This window comes from Equus caballus, chromosome 2 (genome assembly GCF_041296265.1).
Source record: "Equus caballus isolate H_3958 breed thoroughbred chromosome 2, TB-T2T, whole genome shotgun sequence".
NCBI lineage: Eukaryota > Metazoa > Chordata > Mammalia > Perissodactyla > Equidae > Equus > Equus caballus.
In genome coordinates, this window is record NC_091685.1 from 43,934,848 (window position 1) to 43,957,380 (window position 22,533).

Below are 22,533 nucleotides of genomic sequence, written 5' to 3' on the forward strand. Positions count from 1 at the left end.
TTAAGTTTACCTCTTATCAAGACATCACAATAATAGTCTTAGCATCAAAAGTTTTAAAAATCACTAATGTACAATGGGACACACTAATGAATGGCTTCATACAAAAAGACTTTTACACCTTACTTCAAAGTTGGATAATAGGTAAATTAGTGGTAGAATAGACCCAATATCAAACTGTAAGAATTAAACACTAAAAATAACGTAAGAGAAACATCATGAACATCCAACCATGTTTTCTCTATAGTACTGGCATGATAAGCCAAGTCTTAAATAGCTCATTTAACCAGGAAAGAAACTCACTCACAGAACGTGAGTGTGAAATCAAATGTCATTCTATCCTCAAAAACAAATACAGGTTCTCAAAGCAAATAAGCCAAAACACAAGAAAACTCACGTAAGAAATGGCTACCTTATATTAAATACCCATGTGCCAGACTCTGAGCTGGGTTCTGTCATGGAGCCCTTGAGATCTATTGCTAAAAGTCTGTTTACAATAGCGAGCCAGAGAGAGGGAGTGGAGGGAGGAGCACCAGTCTGAGGGTCTGGAAAACTGGAGTGCTGTGTTCCAATTCCACCAACTCCTGCCGAGAAGCTGACCTCTATGTCCACAGGACAACAGGCAAAGTGGGGAAAGCATAAGCTCTAAAGTCAGGCAGACCTAGGTTCAAGTCCTCCCTTGGCAGCAAGTCTTCACGCTGCCCTCCCTGGCTGAGTCTTAAGTCTAACTCGGGACTTCTTGTCCGCTGACTGAGTTAGGCAGTCCTACTGGTGCTGAGTAGCCTGTGTTTCCCTCTCTTAGGATGCATCCCTCTTTATCATAACTCCTTCCATTTGTTCTACAAATATTAAACGAGCACCTAACATGTGCCAGACACTATCCTAGGGGCTGCAACCCAGCAGTGAACAAGACAAAGGTCCTACCCTTGTGGGGCACATGCCAGTGGGGGAAGTAGGTGGTAAGTGGGATAAATGCAGAGAAGGAAATAAAATGGGCGGTGTGAGGGGCTGGCCCAGTGGCCAAGTGGTTAAGTTCGCGCGCTCCGCTGCAGGCGGCCCAGGGTTTCGTTGGTTCAAATCCTGGGCGCGGACATGGCACTGCCCATCAAACCACGCTGAGGCAGCGTCCCACATGCCACAACTAGAAGGACCCACAACAAAGAATATACAACTATGTACCAGGGGGCTTTGGGGAGAAAAAGGAAAAAATAAAATCTTCAAAAAAAAAAAAAAAAATGGGCGGTGTGAGGCCAGCCCAACAGCGTAGTGGTTAAGTTTGCAGGCTCCACTTCAGTAGCCCGGGGCTCACAGGTTCAGGTGCCAGGCACAAACTTACACACCGCTCATCAAGCCACGCAGTGGCGGTGTCCCACATACAATATAGACAAAAATTAGCATAAATGTTGGCTCAGCGACAATCTTCCTCAAGCAAAAGGAGGAAGACTGGCAACAGATGTTAGCTCAGGGGCAATCTTCCTCACCACAAAAAAGAGTGGTGTCCTATAGTGAAAACTCAGGTAGGGAAAGCACTGGTCTCTGAATGTACACGTGTGTGCGTGTGTAGTGAAGGGACTACTTGACTGGAGCATCACAAAACCTGGATTCTCTCATTAACCTGATGAGTGGCTCTCAGCTTGGCTACATGTTAGTCAACTAGGAAGAGTTTTAAAATTCTGATGCCCAGACTGCAATTCTGAGCAGTTAAGTCAGCATGTATGGGGATGGGACCCAGACATCAGTATTTTTTAAAGATTCCCAAGTAATCTCAGGATGTACCCAAGGATGGGAACCACTGAAATACACAGTTGCGTGATTCTGGGCAACTCTCTGGCTTTCCTAGTTTTCTCAAAATTAAAATGGGAGGTTGACCTTGAGTAGCACATCTCCACCTTTAACATGCATGTGGGCCACCTAAGGATCTTATTAAAATCCAGGTTCTGACTCCCAGGTCTGAGTGAGGCCTGAGACTGTGCCTCAAAGAAGCCCCCAGGTGATGCCCAGGCCATGATTCAGGCCCACACCTTGAGTATCGGGAACTAGACAATCTAAAATGCAGGAATTCAACCTAAAAAATGATCCTTCTAGTCCCAATATTCCCACTGCAAAATTCCATGAATTCCTAATAGACTAAAGAAGTAATTCTGTCTGTTAATACAAACTATCATAGACAACTACAGCAGACTATCCAAGCAAGATAACTGAGAGAAACTACAGGATGGTTACTCAATTAAGTATAGTGCCCAGCATCTCAAGAAGTGCCCAAGAGGGGAGACACAGAAACTCTATAAAACATATTCCCTGCCTTCAAAAAGTACACTATCTAGTTGGAGACAATACTAAAAAACTACAATAAAGAAATAATACGTGATTTCTTAAGGCTAAAATGAGGAGTAGATGCTAACAGTCTACAACCTCAGTAACTATCTGTGTACCAAGCAAAACTGAGGCACACACTGTATTTTGTTCATTTCTGTCCCCCTTCAGAGAACCCAGGTCTGGGTGTTACACACAGCCACCCTCATTACACATGTATAGAGTTTTTGGATGACAGAATAAATGGAACAAAATGCTACATAAGAGGAAGTGAGTACAGGCTTTTGAACAGAGAAGTAGCATAATGAAAACTGCATTTACAGTTCTTTGAAATAAGGACTGAGAACGTTTAAGTCTCCATAGAGTCTCTTTAAAGCTAACTGAGGATCTACATAGCTTATTAAATCAAAGACAGACAGAGGCCACAGTGAACACAATAAACCACTTGTATCAATTAGAAGTGATACATTAAAAAAAACTGTCAGGGGCCTGCGCAGTGGTGCAGCTGTTGGGTTTGGACATTCTGCTTCAGGGGCCCAGGGTTGGCCAGTTTGGATCCCGGGTGCAGACCTATGCACCGCTTGGTACCCCATGCTGTGGCAGGCGTCCCACACATAAAGTGGAGGAAGATGGGCACGGATGTTAGTTCAGGGCCAGTCTTCCTCAGCAAAAAGAGGAGGACTGGCGGCAAATGTTAGCTCAGGGCTAATCTTCCTCAAAAAAACAAAACAAAACTGTCACATATTTTATCATGACAAATCGATTCTTGAAATTCACTAGTCATTACACATAACATGACATACAAATAATCAAAATTAAAGCAAAGTCCAAAATTCTCAGCACCTTTACTAAACTCACCAGTTTTGCCTAGCATTCTAGGTATCACACCTAGATCAGTTAGGGAGGCTAACCCTTAGAACAAGCTGTATCACGGCTCAAATACCATAAACATTAATTCTTGCTCGTGTAAAGTCCAAAACAGGTGTTCCTCATCTGTGGAGAGCTCTCCTCCAAGCAGCGGCTCCGGCACCCATGCTCCTTCTATCTTGTAGTAGGAGCCTTCCTAGGTCACTGGGCTCTTCTGCAACAGCCAGCAGGGAAGGAAAGGGCATAGATAACCACACCAGAGGGTTTCACAGGCCAAGCCTGGAAGTGGCACACTTCTCTGCTGCACTCTATTGGCTAGAACTTGGCCAAAAAGCCACACCTAATTGCAAGGGAGGATGGGAAATGCAGTCTGGCCACACGCCGAGGAAGAGGAGATGTGTTTCCTGATCAGCTAGCAGTCTCTGCCACAATGCCATTTGTAATTGTTTTTTTTTTTTAATTACAGAAGAGTCGTTCCTTTCAGAAACGTCTTCTGTTAACCTACAGCTCCACCATTCACCCCTAAGGCCATTCAACATCTAAAACCAATCTAGTAGTTTTTCTTCTCCAATAAATGTTTTTCTAACATACTCAAAATAAGACACATCAAGGGCATCCTTGAAGGGATGTCTGGCTTTTCATCCCAGTATCTCTGGTACTTAATACTTAATGTGTGGCACATAACAAGAGCTCAAATATTTCTTAAATTCATAGATGAATAACATGCCCAAAAGTTCATGGAAAAGAAAAAGAGTGGTCCCATCTCTTCCCTGGTGACAGTGGGACTCACTGAAGACCATCAGTCTTTTTAAGACTCTCTCTCCTCTCCTAAGGCCACCCTGAGTTGCCACCCATCCTCTGGCCTCTGAACAATCAAGCAATAGGACAAAAGCTACTTTAGACCCACTCATAAGAACTGAGGGGTAAAAATACTCACCGGTGCTCAAGGACACCAACAGAGCCAATACTACCATGTCTGGCTAGAGCACAGGCCTGCTAAACAAAAAGGAGCCCAGAGTCTGTCAAAGGCCCTGCTCTGGAGACACTCCATAAAACTGGGCTAATTAACTCCAAGACTGGAAAACCAACATGTACATCTAAACACAAGTAACTTCATCCTTTTTCTGAACCACAAGGGTTAGTGGGGAATAAAATTACGTGGCACAATACAAAAATATTTTGTGCTCACATATTACCACTTTTCAAGAAGTTTAAAATATACTGTAAGTGCTACTATAATAACCCTCACAACTCTCCTATGGGACAGAGACAAAATTAAAGTTTGTATTCAAGTTAAAAGGAAAACCGTCTGATAGGTGGCTGACTTCACACTACTGGGGTGGGCTCAATAAAAAAGTGAAGCAGTAACCTCTAAGGTAATTGGGGCACAAACCATTTTAGGCTCTCAAATTGAGTTCAACACCTAGAATTGAGTTCAAAAGCAAACAAGTAGCTAAAACAGACCACAAAACAGCTGAAGGTCTAAGAAGCTTACAGAGGAACTAATACTACAATATACCAAGCCTGATTTATGACCTGAGAAATCACATTAATTGATTCACTACCACCAGAGATTCATGTAAAGGATATTTAAAGTGATTTCAGAGCGGAAAAAAAAAAAATTATTCTTTCTAGATATAAATCACAGCATCACTAGAATTTTCATAAATTTAATTTGGCTAGGAAGCCAGTATACTCAATATTCTAAAAATAATCAAAGAGCACTTATTAAACGTCCACATTTGTACAACTAGATTCCAGTAGAACATATCCAGAAAAAAACTATATAAAATTTAAAATTACATTGTTTTAGCAGCATTTATCATTACTAGTACTAATGACATCAATTTTTTTAACTCTTCAAACAGCACTATAAAACAGCAAAAAAATCAACCCAATTCTATGTGATATTCTATGTGATATTAATGTATGTATAAGAAGCATTTTCATATACAAAATCTAGTTTTGGTCCCAACAGGTAGCAGAGCAGACCTTATGTCTATTCTGGAAATGGAAACACCAAGGCACAGACACTTGCCAAGAGCCCCATGTGAGGAAGGAGCAGAACTACACCAGGAGCAGGTCTTCCTACACTACTCCTGTGCGATTTCCACAAGAACACGTGCTCTCTCTCCAACAACACACTAATGCTCTCCACAAAGAAACAACGCAAAAGTCTGGGCAGAAGAAGCACTCAAGTTGCTCTGACAGAAAAGCTAAAGCAAATGTAGACACTGAGGAATATCAAAGAATATCTAGTAATCTAAGCTCGGGGGTCATCATCCTAGAGGAAAGGCTAGCAAGAGAACAGAATGCTACTACACATGCTTGGATGTTGATCTGGTAGAAAGATTTTCTGTGCTTCTCAAATAGTTTTTGGTCCATGAACCACAGACCACCCATCACCTATCACTACTTGCTACTGCCCCAAAAAATAAAACCTCATCAAAACTAAAGGAGAGAATGACACTGTTTCTCATAACAGAGCAATGAGGCATATGCCAAGAAAATGGCAGCCGCTCTTCCCTGAATGGAACTCATCTATGTGGGAATCTCACCTAATCCCAGCAGAGCCAGAACTAGGAAGGAAGCCAAGACACACTCTGAGGCCAAAAGAGATTTTTACAAAGGCCACGCACAAAAGCTCACACACTTCACTGGGAGAAGGGCTCTCCGATCCGAACACCTAGCTTGATTACTACTAAACTACTCACAGTTCTAATAAGCTTAATTATCAGGTTGCCAAGCCCACAGAAGAGCAGAAGCAACAAATGAGAGAGGAAAGGATAGCTAGAAATCAACAGAAGCAAAAGAGTAAGAAGGGACAGCAAGGACAGATTTTTTTAAAACAATAAAAACTGCATACAAGGACTTGAAACGTACAGCAGTTTGGAGTCATTTATCATAAAAGCAAACACTCTACTCAAAAGGCCCTAAAAATACCACAGTATTAAATAAAGCCCAGTTCAACAACGTAGCTACAACCTAATAAACCCAAGTTAACAAGAAAAATACATGTTAAAGTCCATGTGTTCTACTACACATAGGGAAAAAAGTAGTAGTTTTGTTTGTGTATCACTTTACAGTCTATAAAATACTTCCATATGAATTACCTCATTTGACCCTCAACAACATCATAAGGCACGAAGGAGAGATACCTCCACTGGCCAGGAATTTGCTGGTAAATAATTCAATTTTAGCAAGACAGAAGGGTTTATCAATGGCAATTATAATACAGTCTGTTAATTCATCTAACAGGAGAGCACACTTCAAGAAGCACCGACCCCCCTTGTTAGGGGATGAAGGGACAGGGCATGGAAGCTTTCTCGAGAAGGATCACCAACACAACTGTATCCGAACCTTCATCTGGAACTTCACCTCCAAAACTTCCCTCTCTAAAAACTCCCATCCTGCCATTTGCATCCTACAGGGCTTCTTGCTAAAGAAGTGTGCCATCATCCCTCCCAATTGTGGTGGATAAACTTCATGGTGGACCACCCATGATCCACAAATCTTGATTCACACATACCCCTGTGTAACCTCCTCCCATTGAGTGTGCGCTGGTCCTAGTGACTTGGTCCTAAGCAACAGAACACAGCACAGGTGATGGGACATCACTTCCACGATTAGGCAACACAGATCACACCTTTGGTCTTGGTAGCAGGCTCTCTCCCCTGCTGGCTCTCATGAAGCAAGTTGCCATGTTGAAGGAGCCCATGTGGTGAGGAACTGAGGCCTTCACTCCAACAGCCCACAAGAATGACTCCTTCAAATGGGAGCTTAGAAGAGGATCCTTCCCAAGTCAAGCCTTCAAATGAGACACCAGCCCTGGCCAAGACCTTGACTGAAGGCTTGTGAGGCCCTGAAGCAGTAGACCTAGCAAAGCCCTGCCTGAACTCCTGAACCACAGGATCAGAAAATAAATGTGTCCTGTTCTAAGCCATTAAGTTTGTGATAATTTGTTACAGCAGCAATAGACAACCAATATACCCACAGTCCATCGGGTCCCAGTAATTTCTTTTCTCACCTTGGACTTGATCAATCATTTCACTATCATTTGCACTCTGCACTGACCACCAAAATCTGAAAGAATTATCTGCCCTCTAGCTACCTCTTTCTCATTCTCTCAACTCACTATCAAATTGATAAAATCAATACCTTTTTCTTAGTCTTCATTCTACTCAAACTCTCTGCAGCCTTACAACTGATAACCTCCTTACAACCCTGTGCCCTTTGCATCCCTGACCTCATATTCTTCTTGTTCTACTACCTCCCTGACCATTCCCTCTCAGTCTTTACTGGTCCTCTCTCCTTTGGTGACACTTAAATGGAGCATTCACCACATTTCTGCCCTCAAGTCCCGTCTCTTCTCCCATGACAATTTCACTCACTACTATAACTTTTCTTAATTCTTTTGAACTGATTCATTCATTCTTTCAACCAATGGACACTGTTCTGGGCAAGACATATGGCAATGAGCAAGACAAACAAGGTCCCTACTTTCACGAAGTTTATATGCTTTACCAGAGGCAGTGCCAGCATATCTCTATTTGCCCCTCCAGACCTACTCACCACCCTTCCCCACCCTGCCCCATGCCAAGGAGGCTGACCTCTACAGACTCCATCACCAGGGCTTTCTTGCCCTCTGAAAGTTCAGTGAAGAAGGAAAAACAGGGTGATATGAATGCCTTCCTAGTCTTTCAACCACATTTCCAATGTTATATTGTATACATACATGCTATGTACCCCAATTATAGCTAAAACAGAACCGATACATTTGCATCCAGTCTCCCCAAAACACATCCCTCCTATATTCTCTGTATCAGTTAATGGCCTCACCTAACTCCAGCTGTTGAGGTTTGAAAGCTAGGAGTTACCTCCAACTCTTCTCATCTGTCAAGGCCCGCAGTCAATCTGTCACAAAATTCTCTCTCTCACACACACATACAACTCAGCCACGCTAGCTCCTTTCTCTGACCCACTGCCACAGACACTCTTGCCAGGAGCAATTTTCTCTCAACTCCAGTCCTTCCTCTTTGCTCATTCATTCATTCAATCAATTTACCAAGCCCATCCTAGGTGCCCAGTACTCAAGTCTCTGACCTCTAAATATGTACATCTAGGGGCCAGCCCCATGGCATAGTGGTTAAGTTCAGGGTGTTCCACTTCGGAGGCCCGAGTTCCCAGGTTTGGGATCCTGGGCACGGACCTACACCACTCATCAGCCATGCTGTGGCAGCAACCCACATAATAGAGGAAGACTGGCACAGACGTTAGCTCAGGGCTAATCTTCCCCAGCAAGAAAAAAAAGAAAAAGATGTACATCTAACTGACGGAGAATAGGAGTAAACAAGCAACTCCAATACAAACAAAATGTGCTATGATCAGGAAAAGCACAGAGTGCTAGCGGTGCACACAGGAAGGGTACACAACATATTCTGAAAAGAGCAACAAGGTCAAGAAGGCTTCTCGGACAAGTCTCATTTAAGGTGAAACCCAGAGGACAAGGCCCGTCAGCAAAGAAGAGCATATATGTATGTATACACATGTTTTGAAGGAAGGTGCACCTTCTAAGTCAAGGCGGTGGCAACACACAAGGCCTAAAACCAAGAGAAAGCATGGCACCCTGGCACAATCAGAATCTAAAAGAATTTAACATGGGGGCTGGCCCCGTGGCTGAGTGGTTAAGTTTGCGTGCTCTGCTGCAGGCGGCCCAGTGTTTCGTTGGTTCAAATCCTGGGCGCGGACATGGCACTGCTCATCAAAACACGCTGAGGCAGCGTCCCACATGCCACAACTAGACGGACCCACAACCAAGAATATACAACTGTGTACCGGGGGGATTTGGGGAGAAAAACGAAAAAATAAAATCTTTAAAAAAAAAAAGAAAAAGAATTTAACATGGCTCAAGTGTGGAGAGGAAGCGGGACATGTAAGCAGGTGGCCCTTATTAGCACCTTAAAGGAGAACTGACTTTATCCAATAAATCCCACTCCTCTGCCTAAAAAAAAAAAAAAGACAAAAAAACTCTAAAAGCCTCTCGCAGAGCAGAGGCAATAAAATCCAGACTCCAGAGTCTGACTTTCCAAGCCCCTACGACCTGACCCCCACCTATTTTTCTGGGCTCATCTACCCACACATGCCCGGAATTCCAGCCACCCCCCGTACTCTCCTGGCTGTGTGCCTTTGCTCCATTTCCTCTACTTGGAATTTCTCCTCCAACCACCATGTTTGCCGTCAATGATGGCAGGTAAAATTCTACCTCCTTCAAGAAGTCTTCCCAATTCCTCCTGGTGCCTAATTACAGCATTCATTATGACCTGCCTTGAATCAGTTACATCCCTACCTGCTCCCCTGCAGACTGGAAGCTTCTGGACTATGTATGAACTGAAGTGAATACTAATTTCAAAGACTAGGAAAAATGTTCAAAGAAATATTCAATTTGCCAGTATTGCAATCCAAAATAATCAACCATGGAAGGTCGTGAAAAAAAAATTATTTTGAATTACATAAATAAAATCAATCAAAAGCCTAGATTTCTGTATTTTTTCATATAAGTATCTCTAAATAAAAATGGCTATACACTGCTTCATAAGATTAAAAAACAGTAAGTAAATGAGCTCAGAAGGGTTAAGTTACTTGCTCAAAGTCACGAGGCACTTAAGCGACAGAGTAAAGACCAGAGTCAAGTCTTCAGATACTCTTTCTGAAAAGCTATAAACAGCCAGAATATTACCAGAGTACCCTGACACATCACACCAACCAGTTCATCCGACTCCCTGGAACTTCTTTCCCTCATTCTTCCCTCAATTCCCATTTTCCTTCAGAGCTCAGTTCAAGAAGCCTCCTCCAACCTCTTTGATTAGTCAAATCCCTTTACGACACACTGCACTTGCTGTCATAGCATATATCCATCTACACAAAAGGAGAGAGAGCGAGCGTGTATCTCTTCCTAGCACTGTATCAGCTGTAATTTCACAGGGCCCTTTGATTAATGTTGACATCCCCATTTGCTCCATGAGGACAGGGACTGTGTCTATCCTTCTCTGTGTCTGGCACCTTATTATTATTTGTTGGGTAAATGAACTGACTTAAGAGTATAATAATAACTGATATTCACATGCCCCCATAGAACTAAAAGATCCTAAAACATCCTCTGACAACTCTAAAAATAATAATAGTAACAATTATATAAATTTAATGTCACAATTTTATTGTAACATATTCTAACTCTGTGATAATTAAACATTCATATATGGAATCTGCTAATTCTCCATTAATCAGAATGCGTGTTAACCAGAATACCACATTTTTTCTAAACATGCAAGGGATCAGCAAACTTTCACATCAAAAGCTCACATACCACAAGACGCCAACCTACAAGCTATACAAATAGCTATTTGCTCTCTTGGAACCTGAAAAGTCCAATTCCAGCCTAACAGTGAATTACAGTGTTTCACCAAGGCAGCCTATTGTATTAATAAATTAAAACAACAATATATTTTTAATTTTTGCAGGTAAAGATTCACCCTAAGCTAACATCTGTTGCCAATCTCCCTCCTTTTTTCTTTTTCCCCCCAAAAGCCCCAGTACATAGTTGTGGATAGTTCTAAGTTCTTCTGGTTCTTCTATGTGAGCTGCCACCACAGCATGGCTACTGACAGACAAGTGGTAGGGTTTTGCACCTGGAAACTGAACCCGGGCCACCAAAGCGGAGCATGCCAAACTCTAACCACTACGTCATCAGGGCTGGCTCTTCCACAGTATTTTTTTTTAAGCCAAGATGCTTAGGTACTTGAGTTAGCCAGTAGTTCCCAAGCAAATAGCAGATCAACAAAATGATTTAAACTCCCCAAATCAATCCACAGATTTAACATAATCCTTATCAATACCAAAACTCCCTTTTTTGTAGAAATTACCAAGCTGACCCTAAGATTCATATGGAAATTCAAGGGACCCAGAAGAGCCAAAACAATCTTGAAAAATAAAGAACAGAGTTGAGGACAGACACTTCCCAATTTCAAAACTTACTATAAAACTACAGTAATCAAAACAGTGTGGTATTGGCATAAGGACAGACATATAGAACAGTGGATTAGAATCAAGACTCCAAAATTAAACCCACACATATACGGTCCACTGATTTTTGACAAGGGTGCCAAGATTCTTCAATGGGAAAAGAATGGTCTTTTCAACAAATGGTGCTGGGTCAACTATATATTCACGTGCAAAAGAATGAAGCTGGAAGCCTGGCTATCTCACAACATATACAAAAATCAATTAAAAATGAATCAGAGACCTAAATGTAAGAGCTAAAACTACAAAACTTTTACAAGAAAACATAGGTGTAAATCTTCATGACCTTGGATTAGGCAATGGTTTCTTAATTACAAAAGCATAAGCAAAAGCTTAAGCAACAAATGAAAAAACAGAAACATCGAACTTAAAATGTAAAACTTCTGTGCTTCAAAGGACACTCAAAAAAGTGAAATGATAACCCACAGAATGGGAAAAATAGCAAATCATATGTCTAATAAGAGACTGATATCCAGAATACATAAAGAAGGCCTAAAACTCAACAGCCAAAAAACAAAACTCAATTCAAAAATGGGCAGGGGGGGCTGGCCCCGTGGCCAAGTGGTTAAGATCGCGCGCTCCGCTGCAGGCGGCCCAGTGTTTCGTTGGTTCGAATCCTGGGCACGGACATGGCACTGCTCATCAAGCCACGCTGAGACAGTGTCCCACATGCCACAACTAGAAGAACCCACAATGAAGACTATATAACTATGTACCGGGGGGCTTCGGGGAAAAAAAGGAAAAAAATAAAATCTTAAAAAAAAAAAAATGGGCAGAGGACTTGAAGAGACATTTCTCCAAGAAGATATACAAATAGCCAAAAAGCACATGAAAAGATGTTCAACATCATTAGCCATAAGGGAAATGCAAATCAAAACCACAGTAAGATACCACTTCACTTCCACAAGAATGTGTATAATCAAAAAGACAGACAGTAACAAGTGTTAGCAAGGATGTGGAGAAATTGGAACATTCAACTGCTACTGGTAAGAATGTAATAGGCTGCAGCCACTCGGGAAAACAGGCAGTTCCTCAAAAACTTAAACACAGAGTTACCATATGACCCACCAATTCCATTCCCAAGTATGCATACCCAAGAGAAATGAAAACATATGTCCACACAAAAACATGTACACAAATGTTCATAGCAGCATTATTTATAATAGCCAAAAAGTAAAAATAAATCAAATGGCCATCAACTGGCGAATAAATAAAATATGGTATATCTATACAACAGAATACTATTGCACCATAAAAGGAATGAAGTTCTGAAATATCCTCAATGTGGACGAACCTTGAAAACATTATGCTAAGGGAAAGAAGCCAGTCACAAAAGGCCACATATTGTAGGAGTTCATTTATATGGAATGTCCAGAATAAGTAAACCCATAAAGTCAGAGCTACTAACGGGTAGAGGTTTCTTTGTCAAGTGAAGATGTTCTGGCATTAGATGGTGGTGATAGTTGCACAACTGTCTAAATAAACTAAAAACCAGTGAATTGTATATTTTAAAAGGCTTAATTTTATGGTATATGAATTATATCTCAATAAAGTATTTAAAAAAGGAGTCAAATCCCTTTAACTACTAACAATTACTTTGTTGATTTTATGTTTCTTTAACACATTATATACTTTTCTCTTTTGTTAAGCAGAACATACTAGGCAGTACTGCTTTTCTGAATATACTCAAGGTCATCACCATAAAACATCAATTACTAAGGAGCCGTATATTCAGAGAATTTGATGGTGTCCAGGCTACTCGCCCTTCACATAGTACCTCCAAACTACTGTTGTTTCAGTCTTCCACCCGTCTACTGTAATTGTTTCCTTCTTCTACGATGAGAAATCAAGAAAAACCAGAGATTAGAGGCAGGAAGGATATATCAAAGAAAAGGCAAACGAGAGCGCACACAGGTGGCCCCATACACTTCAACAGAGACTGTTTCCTGTTTTCTTCCCCCTAGATCCCCTCTTCTGAGGCAACGTCTACCTTTCTTACTAAGGATGAACGTTTCCAACCTTTCAAGTTTACTGTCCACAACGAAGGGGAAAGCGAGGAAGCTCACTCAAGTATCTGAACTGTGGAAAACCTCAGATGACACTGACATTCCCCAAACTTGCCTGATTCTACCTGAGAACCCACAAAGGACAAAGACTGCACAGACCATCAGGTTCCAGTGCGTCCTGCCTGCTTCACCGCTGCTCAAAGCACAGCCTTAGGACAGTTATTACACCCATTACTGACTTATTCACACACACCCGCCTGGCTGACTGAGGACGCTTGGCCTCCTATCTATAGCTACAATGAACATTTTCTCTGCAAAAAATGTACTCACTATAGCAACTGAACATAAGAAATCCATTTTGGAATCAATATTCTTTCTTTTACACTAGTTGATGGAGACAGTTTGAGATGCCAGGACTCCCTGCTACAGTCCCCTTGTCACACAATCTCCTTTCACCCTAAGGCCCTCTAAATGATCAGCAGGCCAACGGATCCTAACCAACCCCTTCACAGTTGACAGGACCAGGGTGAAGACCTGGCCTATGGAAGCAAAGCAACTGGCTAAGAGGAGTTAGTCCAATTCTCTATCTTGAGTATTTTAAATACGGGCTATAGAGACTAGAGTCAGATGACGGTGAGCACTGAAACTAGAGTCAGGACACACAGGATCCATGATGGGAGCCACAGCAGGCCACAACTACGTGAAAATTATGGTGGAGGAAGGAAGCTACATGTAAGTGGAGAAATCTCATCTGCAAGGAGAAACAGGAACAGCAGAGATGAGAGGCATGGTCTCCCAGAAGAGATCCCAGCTCAGCCCAAGGGGTCTCCAGAGGAAAAGTCTACTTCAGACTCTCCAGGTCCAGCTCCCAGACTGTCCAGCTGCACTTCAGTTTCTATCCTGGGAAGCTGAGACTCCTTCTGCTCTTATACAAAAACCACCTTCAGGGGGCTGGCCCCATGGCCAAGTGGTTAAGTTCACACGCTCCGCTGCAGGTGGCCCAGTGTTTCGTTGGTTCGAATCCTGGGCGCGGACATGGCACTGCTCATCAGACCACGCTGAGGTAGCGTCCCACATACCACAACTAGAAGGACCCACAACGAAGAATATACAACTATTTACCGGGGGGCTTTGGGGAGAAAAAGGAAAAAAATAAAAAAATCTTAAAAAAAACAAAAAAACCACCTTCACTTAACTAACTTGAGTAGCCTATGTCCCCTGCAATCAAAACCGCTCTAACTAAAGTAGGGCCTGATTACCCTCCCTGACATCAAGTGCCCTAGTGTGCACTTTCTGTATAAATGAATCCCAAAGGCCTGATTACCATTGTTTATTTATTTTTTGGGTGTGTGTGTGTTTGTGTGTCTGTGAGAGAGAGTGAGATTTTGACATTTTATTCAAGGCACAATCTCCCACCTTGGGGTAAGGAAAATATTGCCATATATTTACTGTTAGGACTCTACAGCTATTTTTCTCATTAGGTTTTGAATCCATTTGGAGGGTTTTTTTTAAATTGTGGTAAAATATACATAAAATTTACCATTTTAACCCTTTTTGAGTACACAATTTAGAAGCATTAAGTACATCCACACTGTTGTGCACCATCATCAAAAACTCTTGTTTATTTTTAACAGAATTCTGAAAACCATGATTTTTTCATTCTTACTAAATAAATGACTTTTGCCTATGCTCTTTCATCAAATGACAAGGGCAAAGACCCTCATCTGAGGTGGTACTGTGGTAGGCTGGCGAAGAAAGTGGCAGAGAACATCCGCAACAACTTGGAGCAGTCCCAGAGCAGCTAAATTCATCCCCAGTTCCTCTAGACATGGCCACAGAGGCTGGAGACTATAAATACCTGGAGAGGACAGATAACAGCTGTCAAGGACATTCAGCCCAGTCAGAAAGGTTGCCACTATCACCAGATTTGCATCAGAAGACACCCATACAAGCGACAAGGGGTCATATGTAGAATAATCACATTCAGAAGAGAAAGAGTGCTGTTCCTCAACTCCCAGAACGCCTGGAATAAATCCCTGGGCCTTGAATTTGGTCGAGTAATCTATGATCAATTTTTGGAGGACCCTAGGAAGAAAGAAAGTACTTCAAAACTTTTGAGTACCCACTCACCACCTTCTGCTTGTTATAGCTCTCTTTTTAAGCACAACAGCCTCTATCAATAAAATTAAATGGGGAAGAGACCTCCATCAGAAGCTTTGTCAAAGCAAATAATTCAGCCAGCACATTTCACAATGGCAGAGACAGAAGGGAGAACACTGCGCACTTTAACTTGTCCCTCAGTATCTTTAAATTTGAAAGAAACTTTGGGTTAAGTTATATTCAAGTTATCAATTAGGTTATATTCAAGGCCTCTCCAAATGCAAGACCTGTAGCACCCCAGGAAGTACGCCCAAGCACAGACCCTATACAATCTATCATAGCGGACATACTAAAACTCCCCAATCCAGATGGGTTTCTTAATAGAAAGAGTCTTATTTACTGACCTACTGGCAATCAATACATTTTAATAACACTTATATTAATCAACTCCAGAAAATACAACTAAATGAATATAAATAGTACCTTAAACATAAAAAGTCTGAGATGAGCAGACACTTTTTCATGTCATCATACATTATTTAAGTCTATTTTTCCAAAACTATGAACTCTCATCCATATCAGAATAAAAGACCTGAAATGTGTCATAGGGAATAACCAAGCAGAAGGAACATTTTTGTGCTGTGCATCTTTAACAACTTTTACAATTTTTTAAACTTAACACTTGCAATGTGTTAAACACATCTAAAAAATTAAGCCCTCTACATACACCAGAAAGGAGGCCCCTCAGTGACTATAGTTCAAATTCCTCCTACATGGCTTGAGCCAACGTTTTAATTCTTGACCTGGAGCAAGCACCTCAAAAAGAAAAGAGACAGTTAGGCAGAAGAGAATAGCTGCATACCAGCAAAAGAAGCCATAAAGCAAAATTCCATACATTCAACTTCATTTTCTTATAATAAGTCAGAATGGAAAGGAACTTTAGAGGTCATCACTAGGACAACCCTTTACCCAATACACGAATCCCCTCAAAATTATACCAACTAACATTATACCAGAGCTGAGGTCTGGGAAAAACAAGATGAGAAGCTGAGCCAGAATCAAGAGCGATAAAACAGTATCAAGGAAGGAAGAGAAGGTTGCAGAGGCCAAGGAAAGAGGCGTCTAGCACCTGGCCTACACAAGTGGCAGCAAGGACAGCAGAAAATACACCTCTAGCTGGGGTCCCTGGTCCCATTCACCAATGTTCCTGGCTATTGAAAGAGAAGAGGATGAGCTGGGAATCACAGTGAGCTTGTTCTAAAAGCCACTAGGAAACCTAGGCCTTCACGGCCCAAGGACTCATCTAGTATTGTTTGGCTCAGGCGAAGACAAAAATGGTAATGCTGACACTACAACTAGTTTTCCCAATATTTTGAAATCTGACATCAAAACCCGTTAACTTTTCGGGGCCGGCCCCGTGGCCGAGTGGTTAAAAGTCAAGTGCTCGGCTTCAGTGGCCCAGGGTTAAGCCGGTTCAGACCCAGGGCATGGACCTAGCACCACTCATCAAGCCCTGCAGAGGCGGCATCCCACACAGAAGAACTAGAAGGACCTTCAACTAGAATATACAACTATGTACTGGGGGGGTTTGGGGAGAAGAAAAAAGAAAATGATTGGCAGATGTTAGCTCAGGGCCAATCTTTAAAAAAGAAAAAAAACACCATAACTTTTCATAAATACAACAGTGGTACAGTTTTGAAAATTAGGGAGTGTTTACAGGGACCCTCTACCATGAAATATTCCTTTCTTCAAGTATTTACAATTAGATTCCTTCCTAGAAATTATATTTAAATAATTTTAAAAGAATTTAGTTCTTAGAGAAAATAATAAACATCATTTAAGTCATCTTCAAATGCTTATTCACGTCTATCTGCTCTTATGTTCTTCTTAGAGCATCTACTTAACGGAGAAAGCTAAAGACAAGACCAAAGACCTCTGCTCCCCTTCAGACAACACAAAGCTCTCGTTTCACTTAAGGGTGGGAGGAGATGGTATCCACGTTGTCATGAGGTTTAAAGAGTCATCTCAGGAGTAACACTGGGTATCAGTCAAAATAGCTGCAGTTCAAATCGTCTACTCTAACCATAACTGTAACTGAGCTAAAATGACTTCCAAATATAACACACCTTATTTCTAAACGTTTCTTGGCAATTAAATACCTAGAAAGTCAAAAAGAAACAAGAAAGCAGAAAAAATGAACTTTTTTAAAGCTCACCATTCATCAACTACAGGAGGCTCGAAAGATGCCATACGCTGGAGGCTCAGCCTCAAACTCGGCCCTGTAGAGGAAAACTCCAAATAAGATTTCTTCAAAAACTGCTCTCACGCAGCACTAAATTACAAGCAGTGACCTCCCTGGAGGAGAAACCGGAGGCAACAGCTACAAGAGTGTACAATCTAGAGGAGAGGAAACCTAACTCCAACACAAGGGATGCTATGCTAGTTACATAATAATAACAAAACATATTGAAAATGCAAATCTCAAACAATAATGTTATTTAAAATATTTCAAGAGAAACAAAATGCCCCCACCCCAAAGTCCAAATGCATTCCAAGCGTAATCTGAACAGAACATAATTTTATCTCCAGGCCTACCCTCTCTGAAATAAAGGAGAATCCTCCAATTTAGTCAAATTACAACAGAAATGCCACTTTAAAACAAAGGAGCTACAGCATAGCACTCTGAACTTCATGGGAGAACAAAAATGTAGTGTCAATATGTTCACAACACAGCTCAATCCACAAAATCATGAGATAATTAAACTGACTGTTTTTAGGTTTCAATCTGTTTCGCCAGAAACCTTGTCCAAACTACACTGATGCAAATCAGCATGAGCAACTCTAGCTCTATCAAAACAACTCCAGTGTCTTATCTTTTGTTTTACCTTTTATCGCTGATTTATGGGCTGACTGATGGTAAACTGATTTGCGCGTGTGCCAGAAGTCAGCTCAGGAATACAAAACACAAAAAGAGATTTAGAAGAATGAAATTCATGAATGAAAATGCTGACGTCATAGTTCAGCTCCCAGCAGAGCTTAGGGTAGTCTGTGAGGAACCGATGTTAAATCATCAGCCATTTAGTGAAGGAGATGAAACAGAAAAAGCCCCTGCTCAGAATAAGGGAAGGGGAAAGAGAGAAAAACTGTATTAACAACCTTTACCCCAGACCAAAAATGAAAAATACACAATGTATAAGCCACAAACAAGATAACTTCTAAACCATGGAACTGTTTCATACTATTGTTACAAGTAAAATTTTCAAAAGATATGATTGGCGGCTGGTCCCAGGCGTAAAGTTCACACACTCCACTTCGGCGGCCTGGGGTTCACCAGTTTGGATCTCCGGTGAGGACATGGCACCGCTTATCAAGCCATGCTGTGGCAGGCATCCCACATATAAAAGAGAGGAAGATTGGGCTGGTCCCGTGGCCGAGTGGTTAAGTTCGTGCGCTCCGCTGCAGGCGGCCCAGTGTTTCGTTGGTTCAATCCTGGGCGCGGACATGGCACTGCTCATCAAACCACGCTGAGGCAGCGTCCCACATACCACAACTAAAAGAACCCACAACGAAGAATATACCACTATGTACCGGGGGACTTTGGGGAGAAAAAGGAAAAAATAAAAAATAAAATCTTTAAAAAGGAAAAAAAAAATAGAGGAAGATTGACACAGATGTTAGCTCAGGGCCAATCTTCCTTAGCAAAAAGAGTAGGATTGGCAGCAGATGTTAGCTCAGGGCTAAACTTCCTCAAAAAAAAAAAAAGGGCGGGGGCTGGCCCCATGGCCAAGTGGTTAAGTTCGTGCGCTCCAATGTGGTGGCCTAGGGTTCGGATCCTGGGCACGGACATGGCACTGCTCGTCAGGTCACATTGAGGTGGCGTCCCACAGGCCACAACTGGAAGGACCCACAACTAAGATAAATAACTATGTACGGGGAGGGGGTAGAGGTGGGGGTTGGGGAGATAAAGCAGAAAAAAGGAAAAAAAAAGATTGGCAACAGTTGTTAGCTCAGGTGTCAATCTTTAAAAAAAAAAGATATGGTTAGTTGTGTCTCTAAAGCAGAACACAGTCCCATCCCCACCTTAAATCTTTCTCCCATCATGTGCCATCTCATCCAAACATAGTTTTAGGTCTTCAATGAAAACCAGCTGGCATTGCCATACCACGTCTAATTTTAAGCAATTGTGAATACAATGGGGTGGGACTCAGTGACCTCAGGCAAGCTACTGGAATGTTTAAGTGAGAGGGAAAAAATGCTTTTATCTAATGATGTAATATAAACTAATAAAAAAGATTATAAAAATTTGATTTACCTAAAACTATTAAAAGCAGCTACTAGTGTGGATTGTTCAAATTTTTCATCTCTTGGCAGAACTGAAAATCCAACTAGTACCACATACAAACTTCTATAAAGTTTAGACACAACTTACTAAAATCTTTTTATTCAGGACACTTAAGTAACTGATTCCTAGATTCCTAGTGCTTCCCAGGAAATTTAAGATTATTACATTCTTAGAAAATAAGTGACCCTTAGATCCTTGGTAACCTCTCCAAACCACAAAACTACAAGAACATTCTGTCTTCTTTACCATTCATGTGGCTTAAAATAACCATTCACCCAAAATGGATTTTTTTTTAATTTAAGCAATAAATAATTTTGCCAATAAACATTTTAAAAAGAAGATCTTATTAAGTTAAAATGCAAACATACCAGTTTTATCTGTAAATCTACAATGTTCAAAGAGATCATCTCACATTTCCACCACAAATATCTTTGATAGAACATCACTACCCCCTTGTGGATTCACAATAAAAAATCCTTATCTTCAATCTTCACTTTTTAAATGTTTCATTCCAGTGAACTTCCATTAAAGTTTACATTTTCTTCACTAAGAAGGGTTATTTTATTTCAATAACTTTTTGAAAAAAGAAAAAAACATTTTTAAATAACCAATTCCATCAACTTCTTTATCTTCTAAACATCCCCATTTTGGGAGTGTTCTTTATACAGTAGGTATATGTGCCTATTTCAACATGGTAACCATATCAACATTCCATTTTTCCAGAGAATATCTGAATTTATACTTCCAATCATCACTTTCAGATTATTTTTTAAAATACATGGGTAACTTCTTCACTACTGTAACTTTTTTCTTTCTATTTGATAATTTCACACTTTCCACCAATTTTTTATTGCTTCCAAGTGGTTTGATATCCAAGTGCCCCAGAAATCCAATGGGGCACATACATCCTCAGAAATGACTCTTCAGACAAGCTTAAAAACCAAATCTAAGTTTTAAAAAGATTCTTGATTGTATTCTACACCTTCAGAAATGCTTCCTGGCAATCTAAATCAATCCTGATGAAGCAAAAAAAGATAATACCTATTTTTCAAAACCAGAAATAAAGGCTTTGTTTTTTTTCTTTTTTATTAGTGCAACAGCACCTCTGGTTGTATGTATGTACCATTCTACTATAACATACAGATGCATCTTGTTAAATGTACACTACAGAAAGGATTAAATAAACTTAAATATCTGGTTTCTCACTCGTTACAGACAGATTTAGCTGAAAGTATAAACTATCTCCACAATAACGCACAGGCTACAGAGAAAGTCCTGACGAGTCTTCTGCCGTTACTCAGAGTTAACTCCCCATCTTCTCACAGATGCTGAACACAAAAGCAGAGATGCGGTAATTTACTATTATTATGAAAAGACAAATTCCAGTATTCATTCCAATGGTTAGGTGAAAATAAAAGAGGAAAAATAATCCACTTTGCAAGTGTTTTTAAGTGACTAAATACATAATCTTACCTTATGGGAATTGATAAGGAAAATAAGAGACAATGAGTGGTCTGTGAAATAACTGAATGCTATGTGTTCCAAAAGGCTTTTCACTTGTCACCCCCATTGAAAACTGTATATACAAAAACTATGAATTAAGCAACATGTCGAAAGCTAGTGGCTGAACCATGGGGTAGGAGCAGTCAGAGCTGGCCTTCGTGGAATCTGGGGGGATTTTGTTATGATTGTTGTTTCTGGATTTTTTTTTTTTTTTTTTTTTTGGAGAGAAGGCAGGGAGAGATATTTTGGATGACATTAGGAAGTGAGATTAGTGATGAGAGTAAGCCACTTAATTAGTCTCCAGGTAGTGACATGGTTAAAACTGTTAAGAACACAGTCGCAAACATTTCTTACAATGCATGTCACTTTGTGCACTTGTAACTATGGAACCATACTGCCGAGAGCAGAGTGAGGAAAACAGCCCCAAACCAGCACATCTCCCTCGCAGTCACTCTCTGCTAGTCTGCTCAGTCTCAGAAAGGGATATGTTACATGACTTGAAAGGCTTGGCTAAATCTGAAAAACAAAAATGTGACCATACTTTTCCAAGTGAGCAAAGAACTCACGTCTAAGAGAACATGGAACTCTATCAAGAATAAGCAAAATATTGGGGTGAATGTAGAAGAACCATTAAAAAAATATCTCTCTGGTCATTCCATCTTATGATATGTCAATCAGTTGAAAGTAAATGAACAATCCTCTAAAAAAGAGTGAAAAAGGAAGTAATGTGGCTGACACTTGGCCTCTCTTTGCAGTGGGGTACATAATATTTCTTTTTCAGTCCAGGGTAATAAGCTAAGAAAATGCTCAGGAAGCATTACCGATCTCTACACAAGGAGGCCCATGACCTTCTACAAGCAATGGCGTTTAAAGCAGAGATGCGATACAACCTTAGAAATACACAGCCAGCATACAGATGGCAAAAAGACACCTTTTACTTTGTCCCACCATATAAAAAAATCGAGGACTGCTGTCCATTTGTCAATATATACAGAGAAATACTTTCTTACAAATACATGACAAATATCACGGAGTGGAAGACCATCTATATGTTTACAAGCCCCTCTTTCTAATGACAGATGGTGACATCTAAACCACAGGACTGATGGACACTACATCCATGGATGGCACAAAATAAAAGGATCTGATAGTGTCTGATCAACCTATATCCTGAACCTGATTAGGTATTCAAAAAGAAAAAGAAAAGAAAGATAGATTACACACTGTAATCTAGAAAACAGAGTGAATGACCAATCATGTTATACGGACAAAGAAGTAGAGAGCAAGAACACTCCTTACTCTCACCCTCAAACACACCAAAGACTAAAG

General features: G+C 40.8%; 1 protein-coding gene across 43 annotated transcripts in view; it reads right to left on the reverse strand.

The window, feature by feature from the left end:
- Positions 1 to 22,533, reverse strand: part of CAMTA1 (calmodulin binding transcription activator 1) — an 850,910-nt gene that overhangs the window by 822,581 nt on the left and 5,796 nt on the right. For 2 of the 43 annotated variants that reach the window (XM_070261023.1, XM_070260997.1), the window contains exon 2: positions 17,575 to 17,638. The exons of the other annotated variants lie outside the window; for them this stretch is intronic. In XM_070261023.1, coding sequence (XP_070117124.1) covers positions 17,575 to 17,577 — 3 coding nt within the window. In that variant the 5' untranslated portion in view covers positions 17,578 to 17,638. The remainder of the gene's footprint in view (positions 1 to 17,574; positions 17,639 to 22,533) is intronic. 43 annotated transcript variants of the gene reach the window in all.